Source organism: Anguilla anguilla, chromosome 15, assembly GCF_013347855.1.
Source record: "Anguilla anguilla isolate fAngAng1 chromosome 15, fAngAng1.pri, whole genome shotgun sequence".
NCBI classification, from domain to species: Eukaryota; Metazoa; Chordata; class Actinopteri; order Anguilliformes; family Anguillidae; genus Anguilla; species Anguilla anguilla.
Window position 1 is genome coordinate 15,657,797 of NC_049215.1, and position 18,280 is coordinate 15,676,076.

Genomic DNA, 18,280 nt, shown 5'->3' on the forward strand with positions numbered 1-18,280 from the left:
ATCAATGAAGTTATTTTACTTGAAACATAGTTGAAATACAATTTGTTTTGCAATGTCATTATGGCCAATGCCTTAAATCTTATCAAGTGTCATGAATAGCGACAAGCAGGAACATACAAAAATGTTGTATTAATATTCTTGACTTCACACAGATGGATATCTCTCTTTTCATCCAACTCTTCTGGGGTCATCCTCCTCAACAGAGCTCCAGTGTTCAGACAGGAAGTGCCTTTTGGCTGGTGCCGACATGGAACATCCTGGAAACAAACAATTAAAATATATCAATTACTAATGAAGTACAACTTTCTGGACTCACATTAACACATGCTCCAAGTTTCAGCAAAACAGAGACATTTGATGCAACGTTCTTCCTAATAACCGATTCCTAAAAAGTAGTGATGACATGGAACATTTTGGCTACTAACATACTGTACACTGTGTTCAACAGTGAAGTCCTTAATGGAAGGTTTGCTCACTTTATATTAAGGGTGTGTACACATACCTTAACGCATAGACAGCACGTCCTACTCCTGACGATTTCTCCTGGCCACAAACGTGCTGCTGATCTGTAGAGAGGAAAAATGACTGTAACATAGAATTCCTGAAATCACAAACTCAACCTACACGTCTTCAAACACTCCATTGTTAGTAAATACAGGTGTACATCCATCCTAATATTAGATTATACATATACACACACACATTCTCTCACTACTCCACATATTTACCTTACATAACATACAGTGGTCAGGGCCCTAATGTGGACCTGAAGCCATTTTTCACACAGCAGAAATGTAAACATACTGTCCTTACCGTTGTTCCATTGGGAGCTTTCCCCACTCCTGGTGCACGCACACCCACCCACACATACATATACGCGCACACACACACACGCACATGCACACCCACCCACACATACACATACGCGTACACATACACACGCACATGCACACCCACCCACACATACATATACGCGGACATGCACACACGCGTACACACACACATTCACACGCACACACAGACACACTTCAAGGGAGGGGGCAAATGGATTTTTGCTCTTTTTGTGGAATGGGGGGTGGGGGTTTTGAAATGGTCTTTATTTTTTTCTGCATTTTTTTTTTGGGAAGAGTGTTTTTTTCCCTCTTTTTGCCTTGTCTTTTTCCAATGTTTTTTTTTTCAAATTTCTTTTTTTTTTTTTTTTTTACTTTTTTGTTTGCAGTTCATATTCAGACCATTTCAATTCTTTATTGTTACATTTCAAAATAAAGGCAGAAAGGATCGAAGCAAAGCCATCATACAAATCATTAAAATTCATACATAAAATATGTACACAAAAGCAACTACCAAAAGGCTAATTATACACAGTAAAGCCTACTTTGCAACTTTACTCAAAGAGTCTCATGGTTGTCTCTAAACTTCACACATTCATTAGGGTTATCAACATATATCCATTCCATAGTATGGAACCATGTCTCAATAAAATAAATCTGGTCAAATGTATTAGACCAAATTAAAAGGAAAAAAGAAAAAAAAAACTGAAAAACTGAATGAGCAGCCATTCAAGGCTACTGAGCATCATGTAAAAAGCTCTAATACTCCTACAGTATTTACACTTAAACTCACACTCGGTACTCTTAGTAGTACTTGCTTTGCAAAACAGTATTAAATGTTAAGGTTTACTCAAAATGAAACTCGCTGTTAAAACAACCATTTTGAAAAGTAAAGTAAATCGTGCGAGCGGTGGTCCTCTTCATCTCCGCCAGGACCGCGGCTCGTTGTCGTCGTCCTCTTCGTCGTCGTCCTGCAGCAGGGCGTCATCAACCAGGGACTGCTCGGGGAACTGAGGAAGACACAGGGCAGATGGGAGAGCGTGAGCGAGCACATGCGCCTGTGTGCGATTTAGAATGCGCCAGTGAGCGTAACCGTCTGTATCAACTGGAGCGTGCGCGCATGCGCACATGTGTGTACATATGTGACTGCATGCATGTACGTGTGAATGCATGCATGCTGACCTCCTTTTCCGCAGACTCAGAGTGCATACACGTGTGTGTGCGTGTGTGTGCGCGCGCGTGTGCATGCATGCTGACCTCCTCTTCCTCAGGCTCAGTGTGTGTGTGTGTGTGTGTGTGTGTGTGTGTGAGCGTGCGTGTGCATGCAGACTGACCTCCTCTTCCTCAGGCTCAGTGTGTGTGTGTGTGTGTGTGTGTGTGTGTGTGTGTGTGTGTGTGAGCGTGCGTGTGCATGCAGACTGACCTCCTCTTCCTCAGGCTCGGCCTCATCAGGGTCCGCAGTGCTGAGAGGGACAGCAGGTTTGTGCCAGGCCAGCTTGAGCTCCTGATTATTCAGCTTCATCCCATGAACCGCAGCCTGCAAACACACACACATTAGTATACACACACAACATATGCACGCACACACGCATGCACATTAGTATACACACACAACATATGCACACACACAGGCATGCCCATTAGTATACACACACAACATATGCACACACACGTTAGTATGCACACACAACATATGCACGCACACACATTAGTATACACACACAACATACACACGCATGCACATTAGTATAAACATGCACACATTAGTATGCACACACAACATATGCACGAACACATATTAGTATACACACGCAACATATGCATGCACACACGCATGCACATTAGTATACACATACAACGCACGTATGCACAAAGAAAATATGCACACACATTAGTGTGCGCACACAACATACACGCACACACATGCACATAACGCACGTACACACACATTAGTATGCACATACAACATAAGTACACACGCACGTACACGTATTTTTAAGCAACGAGGTGGGATACGCAGCAACACACCAAACCATCAAAAAATCCAATTTTTCAATTCCATTTCAATTGCGGCAATTAAGGCAGTGAATTGAAATTCAATCCGTGTAACGTTCTGTGGGGGTTTTCCAATTAATTGAACTTGAACTGAAATTCATTTGCGGAACTGAAAGGACTGAAATGGAACCGCCCCCAGCCCTGCAGAGACTCTTTCTGTGTGTCCTCGCAAAGCCAAACGGGATTGGCCCACACTCACCAGCTCCGCCTCCGCCCTGGTGCTGAAGGTGATGACCGCGGTCTGACTGGACTCCTCAATCTGGTAATCTTCAATTTCACCAAATTGCTGCAGCAGAAATAAAAAAAGTTTGTAACAATACTTCAGCTTCCACACTATGTCACATTATGCAGATATAAGAGGTGCAAGGAGCTCACCACAGGAGGCACTGTTCATCTTCTGTGGCTGACTGAAAACCCGTCTTTCGATCCTGCATCTTAATTAAACTGACATTTCCTTTGCTCTTTTCTCATTCCTGAGAAATGACTCTGGGATGAAAATCCCAGACATACTTAAAGAACTTTTAAAACAATACCCTCAAGTGTTCTATGGCACTTAAACACTGTCCTCAAACTCAGTCATTCTCTTCTACTATGAAAATTAGCATTTTGTAGTTAATTTTGTGGATTTACCTTATGTGTTGGCTGTCACACACAAAAAATCTGTATCAATAGGCCTCTTTTCCCAACAATGACACTTCCCGGTCTAATTTCTTACAAGACGCGGCTCCCCCTGCTGGTCTGGAGTGCTTTTGCGCGTGGAATTTATTTACTCACTGCAAAGTGTGGGAGCAGGTCCACTCTGTCCGACTCCGTGAACCCCGAGATGTCCAGCGCCCGCGGTCGGTGGTCGACGACGGCGTGGGTGTGTGCCCCCCTGCCCCGCCCTCTCCCGCCCCGCCCCCTGCTGCGAAGAGACCCGCGGCCCCGGGCGTGGCCACCCCGCCCGCGTCCCGAGGCCAGAATCCCTCGCTTGGCGGCCTGGCAGGAGCAGAACACAACAAGATGGCAGCGTTACTCATCCAAGATAAATACCAACTTCAATCAATTACAAATCGTCACTTACTACTGTCACCTAAAAGCATGAGAATCTCCATCTGCAGTCTTATAGTCTAGGACAGGGCTGCCTGACTCACTCCAACCCTAACACAGCAGACCTCATTCAAAAGATAGAGATATTGTTGAACTGCTAATTAGTAGAATAAGGTGTACTGTGTAAGGGTTGAAGTGAAACCCTACAGGACAGCAGATACTCAGGAACAGGTCTGTGCAGCCCTGGTCTAAAGGATCCCTTTTTATTGAGATTTTCTTACTGGTCATGCACTGCACTTAAGCACAGCGCACTAAACCCTACACACTGAAGAGACCATCAACACGGTCGACAGTGACTGCGCGTTTCCTCAGAGAGAGAGAGCTGTTTGTGACAGCGTCAGGCCCAGAGAGACAGCCTCGAGCCCGAAAGGTCACAGGAGACCAGCTCCGTGCGGCGCCCTCGCGTTTAAAACTTAATTAGTTTGCGACGGGCGGGACATCAGCGCTCTAAATCTTGCGGAGCGGGGCGCAGACGAGGCCGTAAAACCGCCCGAGCGGCGCGCGGGAAGGCGTCCGCACGCAAACGCAGCACTGCCCCCGTGTGGCCGGACGGGGAGCTGCAGGACCGGCTCAGCGTGGCGAGGAGGAGAATAACAGAGTGAAGTCACCTCCAGCTGCAGCTGAGTGTATTTAATCCTCAGCTGAGCGATGTCCTCTCCAGCCTGCATCTTCTTATACAGATCCAGCTCTGTGTCCAGCAGCTCCTTCTGCGCCTGCGGCGAGACAGAAAACACACACATTTACAAAGCTAGCTTAAACAGGCACGCAAACGCACACATGCACACACTCACAGATGCATGCGCACACACACACAAATTAAGAAAACACAGAAAAACACATTTATAAAGCTAACTCAAACACATACATGCCCACACGTGCACACTAATTCCAAAAAAATATATATATTCTAACACCAATTCAAAGTTGCTGCTGGGTTAAAAACACTTCCATCAAGCCCTTTATCGGCTAAACTCTGATCCAACCATTAGAGCTAAAGTGCATAATCAGCACTTTAAGTACTCATTCGTTTGGTCAGGTAATCCTGGGGCATGTCGAAAGCTCTGAAGCCTTTCATCGTTAAAACCCCACCTGAGCTTTGCTCTTCACCACCTTCTGAGCGTTTCCGCTGGAGACGGCCTTGATTTCGGCCTGCAGTTTGATTATGTTCTTCGTCAGCATGGTCAGAGTCTCCATCACTTTAGCTTTGTCCTCTGGCTTTATGGATTTGTTCTTCTCTAGTTTGGAGATCAGCAGCTAATGGCAAAAACAGAACACGTCATCCTTCACTTCTGCAAACAGGCTTTGAGGTACGTCCGAATAACATTCTCTGAAAACGTATGATGTAGTTTTTGAGTGTTATTTATGAAATAAAACTCCACCTCAGGATTTCCTGAGACAAACTCACCTTCTGCGTCTCGATGTGTTTTTCCAGAATTTCCTGCTTCTTTTTCCGGACGTCCTGCTGAAGCTTCAGAGCCTCCTGCCAAAATGATTACAGAGCCGCTTAGTGGCAGAAAGAAGAATGCTGGAGTGATACAGTGCGATTCGGTACTATTTTTCATATCGGGAAAAATTAGTGCTTTATAAAATTCACATGGAAATAATTTTCACAGCTATTGATATTGAATGTGAAAACCTCAATAACGTTTAAAGGACCTGTCAGACACCAGGAATAATCCATTTGCTTTAGAGGAGGAATAAATTCAAAAAATGACTTGAAGGCGAGTGAGAAGGAAAACAGAAATTCTTCAGTCCCCAAGTGACAATTAAAAATAATACCTTTAGAGAAAATCGATTCACTAAAAAACTCAATCACTAATACTATAATATATGTGGCAAATAATATGCCACAAGCATACGAGACAGAACTTCAGGTAAGTGCTATACCTGCACGAGTCAGACGTATCGATTTTTGAAGCTCAAACCCAAAAAAGCTCATCTATTAACTCCTTTAAGCTTATTTTTTTTAATACTCTTACAAAATTATAACTATAGTCCATTTACTGGAGAACTCAAAAAACTTCAATAACAAAAGCTAAGAATTCTGCTGCTTATTGTGACCTTTCTCAGAGTACAGGTGGAAAGGTGTCCATGACTTTGAGGGTGACAGACCTGCTTCTTCTTCAGAGCCTCCTCAGTGAAGGCAGTGTTGGAGAAGGGCAGGCTCTTCTGGGCCGCTTTCAGTGCCGCTGGGTTGTACACGGTTTTCGTCAGACCCGTGGACGTGGAAAACACCTGCGAAACACGGGAGGAGAACAACAAAACATGAGCAACAGCAACATTTACACTCCCATCAGACACACACAAACATAAAAGTTGTAAAAACGAACTGCATTTCACTGTAATATTAATACCAATGTCTTCAAGTAGTCAAACCAGGTTTTGCCAAAATTTAGGCAGAAATCGTGCAATACCTTTCCTCCGGGAACTGAGGGCTTTGGGGGAAGTCCCAATCGGTCTTTCACCGACATTTTTGCCGTGTTCTGCAAATATATTAATGAAATCAATATTCCAAAAAAAAATTAAATAAATAAAATACCTTTAAAAACATCAGTACAGAATTATAAGCATTACCTAAATGAGGGAATTATTCTTTTTTGGCTTTCTTCAAAGGTCAACTGTGTTAACAGTTTTATTAATCAAATGACAAACTGTTTTACAAGGAGACAGGCGTGCTTAATTGGAGGTTGGAGGTTTCCGCTCGACCTCCTTGTACAATAATGTCTTAAATCCATAACAACTCACAGTGAGAGGACATTGGCTACACTTAGCAGCACAGACATTATGCGTGTTACACTGTTTCAATCAGGGGAAGGGAAAGACCAGGAATATTCCTTATTACAGCTACAGTGCACCATGTCATTTCATAGCATTGCAGTGCATGTGATAAGGACACGCGCTTTCCCACAGTGCTGCACTAAAAGTGTACGCAGTCGAGCAGGCTGATCGCCACACGCACACGCACGCGCACGCAGGCACGCGCACGCACCGTAGCAGTCACGCTGGGGTCCTGTGAGGGTTCGGGGTCGCTGCAGGGAATGGGGCCCAGGCGGTCCTTCACTGACTGCTTCAGGGTGGCCACGGGGGCCTGCGGGGCCGACTGCAAGCCCTGGGATAAATACGCATCACAGCGCTGTTACTATGGGACTGCGTTAGCATGGAAACCACCGCGCTGTTACTTAGGTACTTAGGTACACCTAAGCATCACTAGAACTTTTTACTGTGGAACTGCAAGTAGCTAAATTTTGATAGATGACAGACAGACAGACAGACAGACAGACTTAAAACAGGGTTGAAGCAGGTTTATAAAGCTGTACAGCAGGTCTCTGTTGGGGACCAGTATTTAATCCAGCCCAACATTTCTAAATACTTGTGTAGGTGTTTTAGAGCACTAAGGACTTATATACAAGCTCGATACTGGCCTGGCAAAATGCCTCCACAATTTGACTCCATGCTGAACTGCAGGAAACTGTTACTGTTATTTGGATGCTTAGTGTTGCGGTCAAATCTGAAGGAACGTGATAAAAATTAGTGAGTACAATAAAACCTGCCACTATCTGGCACTAGATATTCCCTTTGGCCACAAACTGAGCCGCTGTCAGGTGATAGACAGTTGATAGACAGGTGACAGGCAGGTGACGGACAGCTGAGGGACAGGTAACTAGGGGTGGCGGCGTGGCGGGTAACCGCACCGTCTGCAGCGGGGCCTGCGGCGGTAGGTCCTGCCGGTGCCAGTACACCTTGATGAAGCGGTTGTTGAGCACGGCCTCGGTGCTCAGGATGGCCCGCTTGGCCTCCTCGTGTGTGGAGAACTGGATGAGCGCCGCCTCGGGGTCGTTCCGGTACGCCACCTATTAAAAAAAAATAAAGACAAACGCAGGCGTACGTGAAAACACTGAAGACAGACGGGGAAGGCCCTGGGAACCCTAAAGTTAGCAAACCACAAGCACATCAGTCAACTGGTCAGCTGGATACATGAGTAGAGACATAACATACCCCAGATAAGTCAGCTAGCATGACAGACCATATGGTAAAATGAACTCGTATGATACGGTGGCACTTCGTTTAAGAAACAGACACGATGGGTGTAATTCCAAACAATGCATTCTCAGTTCATCCTGTTTGCTATACATGGCCAAGATTGAGAAGACGACTCACCTGCAGGTTAACGATGGTTCCAAACTTGCTGAAGTGTTCGTTGAGCTTGCTGATGTTGTTCAGCTCGGCGGGGATCTGCCACACGTCCAGCTTGGCGTTCAGAGGCGCCATCTTCTTGTGAAACCCCTGGTGGTTGGGCTTATTGAAACCGTGCCTATGGAGAGCAAACACAAACGCGCATTCAGCTATACATGGAATCCAACTCAACACTGCAGCTTCAACATCCTAACCCTAACTGCAGCTTATTCTCTGACATAACTGCACAAGAATATCACATTTTCATGGGGGTATATTCACAATATTACATTATTATGCCTCATATACCATACAAATATATACTGTAAGTGAGTGAGCATTTTCACATGAAAGAATTCCAAATGATCATAAAATAGAGGCGAGGACTGAATTATTCGTAGAAAACACAGCAAAAATATTAAATGTGCATGAAGACTGCATACACTGCTCTGTCCGTGAGGAATTATTTTAATAAACTATGAATTTACAAATAAATGCAAGTAATAATTTAGTGAACGCTTAACGGACAAACTGTTTGCAAAGAAAAAGATAGCATTGAAACCAATTTAAAAGTCAAAGTTAAAGACTAATGTTGATTGCCTGAGACACCAGGCAGGTTTGTTGCACAACACTGCCCCCAAGAGAGCTACTGGAGTAACTACACCAACTGTAATCCAAACTGGCAAGGAATGACATTTGGTACAATTTCTCATTTTCAAGTTCATTCCAACTGACAGTGATCAGGGGCCATGGGACAGGTGATCTGTAGTCATAGACACAGTTCCTCACATATAGTTCCTAAATCCAGAAGCAAACCCTGTGATATTGACCTGACAGACACAGACTAAAACACCCCTAAGGAAAGCGCCCGCTCAGCAGAAAGCCCGGGCTCTCTGACAGTGAACAGTGAAGCAGAGGCGTGGCGCGTACTTGTCAAACCAGGGCTTCTTTGGGGGGCCCCCTCCGTCGAGGTGGCCCCCGGGCCGTTTCCGGGGGTCCGACTCCACCACTATCCTCATGTTGTTGTTGCTCATGGGCTTTTCTGGAAAGAGACGGAATGGATCGCGGGTGAAACAGGGAGGAGGGACGCATGGCAGGCACGGCCGCAGAGCGCTGAGCCCACGCTACCGAAATGTGAGCCGGCAGCAGCTGCACAGGGAACGGCGTTATTAGACATTACATCATCCCATTTATTAAAGGAGTACAGGAGCGCGCGCAGCTAGGCCACTGTAAAGTATCTGTGCTAACTGATACAGGATGTCTGTGTCTGCTGTGTCTGTAGCACAGAGCTAATCATGTGCATTTCTGCAAGCGTGATGACTGGCTGCATTTCCTAAAGTCATTTCATTTCTGTACACTACCAAAAACATCACCTATACTCTAGAGCACTGGTAACCAACCATGTTCCTGGAGATCTACTGTCCTGTAGGTTTTCACTTCAACCCTAACAAAGCACACCTCAGTCAACAGCTTCGACAGAGATTTCATTGAGCTACTAATTGGTAGAGTCGGGTGTGCCAAATTAGGGTTGAAAGGAAAACCTGCAGGGTTAGTTACCACTGCTCTAGAGGAATAAAGAGGGGGGGGGAGGGAAGGAGAAAGAAAGAGAGGAGCGGGGGGAGGGAAGAGGACAGCCGCGAGGCTGGGTTCTCAGACCTCGGGGGGGCAGGTCTTCGCCCATGGTCAGGCCGATGAGGTTGGGCCGCTGGGCGTGCACCCGGTGCCGGTACATGGGGCGGGCGCTGCTGGTTATGCTCGGCGCTTCGGGGTTGTACACGTCGTGCTCGTACGTGTCTGAGGGGCGAGAGAGAGCCACAGGAACACAGGCTGTCATCTTCACTCTTCAGAAACCCTTACCTTCGTGGAGTGGGTACACTTCACATCAATCTTATCGATCTTTATTTTTGTGTAGTGCCACTTACAAACAGTTACTCTGCTGTTCACAAATGACTTAAATTATTAAACAGACTACTTCTTAAAAAGGGGAGGATTGGAGAATCAAGCCCCAACCTGTTAAAAGGCAATCAAGCACAACATTAGAAGAACAGTGGAATGCAGAAAAGAATAGCTCAGTCAACACAAACACTGGACCAAACAAGCCCAGCATTTTTCAGGGCGACAAGGCAACTCCGGTCCTGGGATGGACAATTCTACACCAGACGGCATGAAGGCTATGAAACTGCAGCCTATTCAAGGACTAAATGGGCTTCTGAAATACAGCAATTACCCTCCATTTGTACGCAAGAGCCACCACATTAGCCCCCATGCAGGAATCAAATCTGTAAACCCCTAAACTCCTTTTGAAAGTTCTAGGCACAGTGTTAGCATACACCTCCTTCCGGGGGGAAGCTCACCTGACGTGAGGAGAGGAGGCGGGGCTTGGGGAGGGGGCAGGTGCACCCCTGACGTGACGATGGTTGGCACCGAGCTGGTAATGGAGTTGGGCGGGGCATCCATTCCAGAGGGCTGCAGGGGCGGGAGGGGCGGAGGCGGGCCTGGAACAGATGCAAAGGACCATTATAAGCTGGAGATCTCAAACTCCAGGCCTGCAAGGTCACAGCATCTGCTGTGTTCTGCAGTGTTTCAGCACTTAAAAGATACTTCAAGGACAGGTTCACTTTCATTCAACCCAGGCTCTTGAAATGATGTTTCCCTTCATTTATAATCGTGCACACCTCACTGAGAGCTTCAGTACTGCAAAACTTACCCCTCAGCAGCAGCTTCTCAGTGGGGTAAGTAGTTAGGCCTTCAAAAACCATTATAAATCTCATATTCAATAGGACCGGGGCTGTAAAATGAACCTATCCTTTAAGCACTTCATTTACATCACTGAACAGCTAAAGCAGTCTGCAGGCTAGAGACCACACACCTGGAGCCCAAGGCCAAAACTCAAAAGAAAAACCACAAAACCTACAGAAATAAAAGCCATCCAGGACTAGAGGTTGACACCCCTGTGATGAACGTGCTTAAAACTGACACAGGCGGGTGTAAGTGCACGTGGTTTCCCGGGAGACGGACTCTCCCCGAACGTACCTGCGACGGGCGGGAGGCTGGGGGGCATGGTGCCCGGCGGGGGCACGGGAGGGCGCAGGTTGACGGGCGGGGGCGTCATCAGAGGAGGAGGGGGAGGGAGCCCAGGAGGGGGCGGGCCGTCCACCACGGGATGGGGCTGGGCCTGAAAGGGGAGGATGCTGGGAAGGTTGACGTCCTCCACCACCACGGGGTCGCTCCCGTGGTCGAATGGACACATGTCCCCGCGCATGCAGAAGCCTTTCTCTGGAGAGAGAAACAGACACGCCGCTCACATTAGGAACACCGTCACCGTGGTGACAGGAGACGATAATGTAAAGTAAATATGTCCACCTAAAGTTTACACAAAATAATGCCTGAAGAATAACTTTCATCAGCAACCCTGTGCACACTGCCACAGGTGCAAAACTGCACTTTTGTATTCCAGATGGTATCTTCCAAGCACCAGTAATGTCTTGAAACAATGCCTAATGTAGTTAATGATGCGCATCGTGTGCGAGCACAGCTGCCATACCTTACAACTTAGCCATTTTGCAGAGGCTTTAAACTGAAGCAACTTGCAGAAGTGCATTTAACACCATAAGCAGATACTGCTACAGCTAGAAATAGGCAAAGTGACAATCAGATAAGAGCCGCTATCAAAGTGTGCACCTCACCCTGTAAAACACCGCTGGGAAGTGCAGCAGCTGGGAGGCTGAAACGCTAAAGCCTTCATACCGCACTATTCTGTATGTTACAGGCAATCCATTCACAGAGCTAGATACTTACTGGAGCAACTCAAATTTAGCTCAAGGGTGCAACTGCACTGCCCCACTGGGAAATGGAACCTGCAGCGTCTAGCGCTCAATACTACACTGGCACTCAGTTTATCAACAACAGGATGAGTGCCCACAGCAGTCCATGTGGACCTTTCTTTGGCTACGTTTACACCGCCTGGTAAAAGTGACCCAATTCTGATCTTCCGCTCACACGCCACAGATCAGATATGTACTACGAACATGTAAACAGGAAACAAGCGCATGGAATAAAGATACTTTCAGACTCGTTCTGACAGGAATCTGATATCTGCCAATGTGACTCATCTAAAAGCACAGATTGGAACTTCCTGGTCATTGCAAATTGCACGTCATTCAAAATGAGATATTCTTATACTTTATCGCATTTGAAAAACGTGCAACGTAACGAGCAGAACCACTCTCCGTCGGAAACATTAAATGCTATAATAAGTGAAATGGTAGACGAAGCCTTAGGCCAGTGGACTAATATCAAGGTCACGTGACTTTCAATCCTGTTGGGGCTCAGAGTCAATGCAGGCCAATATACAGGGGATGTTCGTAGCAGACCTCTAAAAGATGCTTTGGAAAGCAATATCCTGTATCGTCAGACTTGTTTGTGTCCATTACAGATGGCGAAATGGCTGTGCCTGCCTGGTTGTTTACTTTCGTTTGGGTAACCAAACCATTGTGTATGCATGCGGGTTGTTTCAAATGTAAACTATCTTAACACAGGTATTGGATAAGGGTCACATTTAAAAGTACATGTAAACAGACAGTCAAATAAATTGGACACAGGCAAAAAAAAATCAGAACTGGGTATCAAGACCTGCGAAGTAAACAAACCCAAACTGTTACATCGATTTCCTTGATGCACACTATTCTGAAGTCAGCCTAATGACACATGATTGGACATGCACACAGCACTGAGGTCACAGTAAAGGAGTATCCTGGGTTACCGTCGTAGTCACGGCAGCGCTTGCGCTGGGGAGGTCCCCTCCCGTACGAGCCGTGCTCCAGCGGGTGGTCCTCGTGGAACTGCGACCAGCTCTCGGTGGTGCTGTTGCCGTGGTGAGTGGGCGCTATGACGGTGATGGTGCTGCTGAGCGTGGGCACGGGGAAGTGGCTGGACACGGCACCGGCCACCAGGGGCGCCGGAGTGTAGCTCTCCACCGGCTCGCACCGCTCCGCCCGCTCGTGCTCATACTTGGGCTTCCCAGCGTCCTTTTCTGCAAGTACAGGGCAGTGCCCTTTAGGAATTACAATGGCGTTACACATTTGAACCAAAACTTTTCTGTTAAAAAGGGCATTACAGATAGAGGGATTTCACAATTTTCATAGTAGCAGTAGATGTAAGGTATTCCTAGACGGAAGGATTTTCCCCTCTCCAGGCAAGTAAAATATAAACCAGTATTAGGTTAGCGGGTGTTGTAGACTTAAGGGTCTACAAGGGCACAGGCCCCCAGCACTAAAATTCGTTAAAATCAAGTAAAAACTTATGCCAAGTACAACAGTGGCAGTATCTTTATTAGTGATGACTCTGATAGTGCTGGGAGGGACTATTCTACACTATAGAATATAATCATCACCAGACCACCAAATTTGCCACACTTACTCTTAGTAATTATTTTACTGGGGCACAGAAAGAATATCTCTGCGGCATGAGTCCCGGTAAACCGGGTCAGGTCACAGTTCTGGTGTCAGGTCTTAGAGGCTCACCACGACTCCTGGTCCTGCTCTGGCTCCTGGACCGGCTCCTGGTGCGGTCTCTGTCGCGGTCTCTCTCCCGGTCACGTTCCCGGTCACGCGGGCGGTCCTTGCTCCAGCTGCGACTTCGGCTGCGGCTGTAGCTGCGGCTGCGACCACGCCTGCGGTTGTAGCGGTCTCGGTACGAGTCCCGCCTCGGTGGGTTCCGGTCGTAGTCCCTCTTTCTGGAGCGGTCGTCTTTCTTGCGGTCATCCCCTCGTCTGTTTCAGGCCATGAAAAGGGGGCAACTTTCATTAACTTACAATTTAAAAAATAAAAAAAACATTTTTAATACTAATATGGTAAGAACAGATAACTTATCCACTCAAACTGCAGTAAATTGTTTAAACTCAGTACAATTTAAATAAAGCCATTGCTTTTCACATGAAATAAAGTATAACAACAGTACATTTCAAAATGATAAACTGTAGTCTTAGTCTAGTTCTACTGTAAAATGTCAAGAGTCTAGGTCAGGAAGGAACTGGTGCTGGTATTCACATTTTGGAACACAGTCCATGGATGAAAGCTTCCATTTCAAGAACACAAAAGAAAAAAAAAATGACTCTGAACAAGAACCCTCTCTTTAGCTTGTGACAAAACTGACATGCCGTGAATCAAATCAGAGTTGCTCTCATCCATTACCTACAATGCAAGGCATTACAGCAAGCAGTGAAGTATAATACTGAGCTTAGGGCTGCAGAGAGAGGGGGTTTTGCCTGTACATAAGCAGTGCTGTGTGTGTGTGTGTGTCTGTAGTAACATGGCTCTCTCACCGGTTGTCTCTGTATCGTGAGCTGGACTGGGGGGGGCTGTGGTTCACCCTTCTTGAGAACTTCTTCTCCCTCTCATCCTCTTTGTTTGGCTGCGAAACACACAACACCAGCAGCCTTAGCGCGTGCCTCTGAACACAGCTCAACGCAACTGAACACAGCCTGAGAGCATGCTGCAGAACACAGCCCGCAGAACTAAAACATCTGAATTAATCTCTTATCCGCCTCTACAGATTCAGCACAGTGATTCTAAATAATTTAATCACCTCAACATGAAATCTCCCCAAAGTGAGCTTTAGTACTTCTGCATATCCACTCATTCCCAAAACTAGACACAGTGACGTTCCTGAAGAGCACTTAAATGCTGATATTAATGCCCTGGAGGATGTATTTTCCCACAGCACGGCCCAGCATATTCAGAGAGGTGTGAGGGTAATCACAGTGAGAGTGTCCACACTGCATACAAATCCAGCTATACAAACATATCGTCAATTCACTGCAAGGTAAGTCTATATTTAAACAAACATCATTACTCATGCGTTACAGTTGCCCAGGTTGCCCAAGGTAGCAAAGTATGATGGTTAGGGAACTGGTCCAGGTAGGGAACTGCCGTTGTACCCTTGAGCAAGGTACTTAATCTGCAGTGCTTCAGTATAGCTGTATCAATGGATGCAATGTAAATGCTATGTAAAAAGAAGTTGTGTAAGTCGCTATGGATAACAGCGTCTGCTAAAATGCCTGTAATGTACATGACGTACCCCCAACATTTTACATATGAGTTTAATGCAAAATTACAATTAAAAATTCCCATAGCACAAATCACATCAAAACTATTTTTAGCAACTTGGAAAACAGGTAAAACAAAATTTTCATCTGGCTAGAATGACAATGTACTTATTATTGTAATAATTGATAACACTGGACAATTCAGAAAACACCAATGAAGACATCTAACTGAAGCAAATCAGGTGAAGTACCTTGCTCAAGAGTACAAAGGCGCTTGATGGAAGAACGGTCATCCTGGACCTGGGAACTGAACCTGCAACCTTTGGGTTACAAGTCCAGTTCCCTGACCGCTGCATTACACTGCTACCACTGTACTACACTGCTGCTAAACTACACAGGATAATCCGGTGCACGATTTAAACAGGATGCTTACCAACAGCACCACAGTACCTAACACATAAAACTAGCTACATGTAGCGCAGTCGTACTGGCACCATTTCAATCAGTCCACATTTAGCAGGCTACATTTGCTGGGATTGCATTATGTTTCACAGCTCAAAAATAGCATCTAGAGTTCCTTTTCACGTTTCACAATGAGACAGTGTTTCCACATCTGACTCAACACCTGCACTTAAGCAGTGCAGAGTACCTGCGTTAAGGGTGCCATGTCATTAACGCATCAATTTCATGTGCCAGTCAGTAACAAAACAATTAACAGTCACCAAGTTACCAAGACCAGCTGTAGGAATCTATATCCGTCCATCCACCTTATTGAAAAGGCTCTACCAGTTAAGGAACTTACAATATTACAAGCTGAACTGTCACATTGAACCTTCTAGAAGGCAGAAGTAACACCTCACATTGACAAAATCAGGCAGAAATGGTCCCACCTCATCTTTTTTCAGGTCGTCTTTATCCTGCCTCTGGTGAACGTCTGTCCTTCCAGTGGATGTGGGCTGCTCGAACTGAGGTAGATAGCTCTTTGAGTTCACAGCGTCGAAAAGCCTGTCGACAAAGGTCTGCGTCTCTGGAATCACATGGGGGGGGGGGCACGTGTGACTGACACTGCGTTTTTCCACAGTGTATACCACAGAGTAAGAGGGATCGGTGACTGTGGAGACTGAGATGTCAACCGCTAACACAATTACGAGATGAAATTGTCAAGAAATAGGCCTACTGAAATCCATTGTATGCAGAACTTCACCAAGCCACAATAAAAATATTTTAAAAATACAAATATAAGCTATTAGCCTACTTTTTATTTTCCAGATTTTGGCTTAGATCCCAAACCGTGATGTGTGCTGCTTTATCCTTCAGAAATAAAGTTAAGAATACTGTAAACCATGTAGTGTCAATCTTAACACAAGATTAAAGGCCATTTCAACAAATAAAAATTTCAGAAGACTTCTCAACCCCAAAAAGGCACCATTAGGGACTGAGAGAAGCTACAGCCACAGCAGTCTGGCCATTTAACACATGCCCTCTAGTGGGAGTGACAGGTTGCAGAGTTAAAAGCACTGAAAATGTGTTTTAAAAAATGAAAACATTTTTTTAAGTGGTCAGAGCTGGTCAGAAAACACTAATGAAAGCCATTCTTCACTGAAAGGCTAGCTCACCAGGGACCGTTCAGTCAACAGAGCCCAGCTGTGAACTGGCTCATAATGAAAGTCAGACAGCACAGGAAGCTAAACGGACAGCTGACAGCTGCTTCTTTTGGGTGGCTGGAGGCCTTTCTTTTTACCATAACTTTGTCCTTAACACCACACAGGAAGTTTTCAGACATGTGAATGCCCTGCTGGGGGCTGAGTTTGATACGCACACTAGAGCTTTCATGATACCGTAATTTTGACTCTAATGCCGATACCAGGTTTGGTATCATAATACTCAATACCAATACTTAAAAGCAAAGTCAACATGCTCTCCTGTCTAAGGATAAAGTATAAAAGAACAGCAGAATAAAACACTATTAATAAATGATTACTGTCCTCCTAATATTTGCGTTCAGGTACTGTCCTCCCTGCTCTGCTCTACATACGAGAGGGAGGGGCAGCTCACACAGCACGAGTCGGCTCTATGTCACTTTGACATTTAAAAGAAAAAAATAATGAAGACAAAAGTATAGTGTGTTGCTTACACACATAATCAACAAAAAAACGAAAAATTATTTTGGGTGAGCCGCCCAAATAAATTTGTTGTATGGGAAACACTGGACAAAGGGAAGCCAAGTGAACACAAAAAACATATTTAAAATAATTATTTCATTTATTTAATGAAAAATGTTATCAAACACTTAGATCACCCATGTGAAAAAGTACTTGCCCACTTAGTTACTCAATCAACCAATTAACCAAATTTAACTGATAATTAGCTTCAGCTGATTGAACACAGCCAGGCTTGATCGCAGCCAGCCCTGTTGGATCTAAATCTCACAACTACTGAACCTTACCATCAGAATGAAGTAGTCACCACAAGCTTCCACAAGCACACTATGCCACAATTAAAGGAAATTCCAGAAGAGGTGAGAGAAAAAAACTCATGAAATAGCCTATATTGGTCTGGAAAGGGTTGCCTAGCCATTTCTAAGGCTTCGGGTCTCTACCGAACCATAGTGAGGGCCATATCTCCAAATAGAGAACAGTGGTGACAGAGATACTGTGGCAGGACCTGAAATCAGCAGTTCATACTCGGAAACCTACCAATTTGACTGAATTAAAGCAGTTCTGCACAGAGGGAGCTAAATTCCTCCACAGCAATGTGAAAGTCAGATATCAGATGATAGGAAGCATTTTCAAATGGGTGATATGAATGATAACTTTTTTTCATTAATAGTGTTTAGTCAGGTTCCCTTTGTCTAATGTTACATTTTGTTGAAAGATCTAAAAACCATTCAGTGTAATAATAGAGGAAATCAGGAAGGGGTCAAATACTTTCTCGCAGCACTGTATGACAAGCTAACTAGTAACGTAATATTCGCTACTGCAAACCTGGCCATGTTATCAGCACACTCCGCACTTAGGTGAAGCACGAGGCGAGCTGCTTGCACTCCGTAGAAGTTTCTCAGCATATGCAAGTAGCTTACTGCTGCACC

At 45.4% G+C, this 18,280-nt stretch overlaps 1 protein-coding gene across 3 annotated transcripts in view; it reads right to left on the reverse strand.

The window, feature by feature from the left end:
• The window catches only part of rbm26 (RNA binding motif protein 26), a 25,386-nt gene continuing 7,106 nt past the window's right edge, over nt 1-18,280 (reverse strand). For 2 of the 3 annotated variants that reach the window (XM_035393431.1, XM_035393430.1), the window contains exons 3-23: nt 16,083-16,219; nt 14,470-14,558; nt 13,670-13,917; nt 12,910-13,200; nt 11,181-11,423; nt 10,502-10,642; nt 9,804-9,941; nt 9,078-9,189; nt 8,133-8,286; nt 7,667-7,825; nt 6,964-7,083; nt 6,389-6,457; nt 6,087-6,209; nt 5,380-5,454; nt 5,064-5,228; nt 4,583-4,687; nt 3,660-3,863; nt 3,085-3,171; nt 2,254-2,367; nt 503-1,840; nt 1-257 (exon numbers count right to left, since the gene is read on the reverse strand). In XM_035393431.1, coding sequence (XP_035249322.1) covers nt 1,751-1,840; nt 2,254-2,367; nt 3,085-3,171; nt 3,660-3,863; nt 4,583-4,687; nt 5,064-5,228; nt 5,380-5,454; nt 6,087-6,209; nt 6,389-6,457; nt 6,964-7,083; nt 7,667-7,825; nt 8,133-8,286; nt 9,078-9,189; nt 9,804-9,941; nt 10,502-10,642; nt 11,181-11,423; nt 12,910-13,200; nt 13,670-13,917; nt 14,470-14,558; nt 16,083-16,219 — 2,864 coding nt within the window. In that variant the 3' untranslated portion in view covers nt 1-257; nt 503-1,750. The remainder of the gene's footprint in view (nt 258-502; nt 1,841-2,253; nt 2,368-3,084; nt 3,172-3,659; nt 3,864-4,582; nt 4,688-5,063; nt 5,229-5,379; nt 5,455-6,086; nt 6,210-6,388; nt 6,458-6,963; nt 7,084-7,666; nt 7,826-8,132; nt 8,287-9,077; nt 9,190-9,803; nt 9,942-10,501; nt 10,643-11,180; nt 11,424-12,909; nt 13,201-13,669; nt 13,918-14,469; nt 14,559-16,082; nt 16,220-18,280) is intronic. The other variant, XM_035393432.1, reaches the window with a different exon arrangement.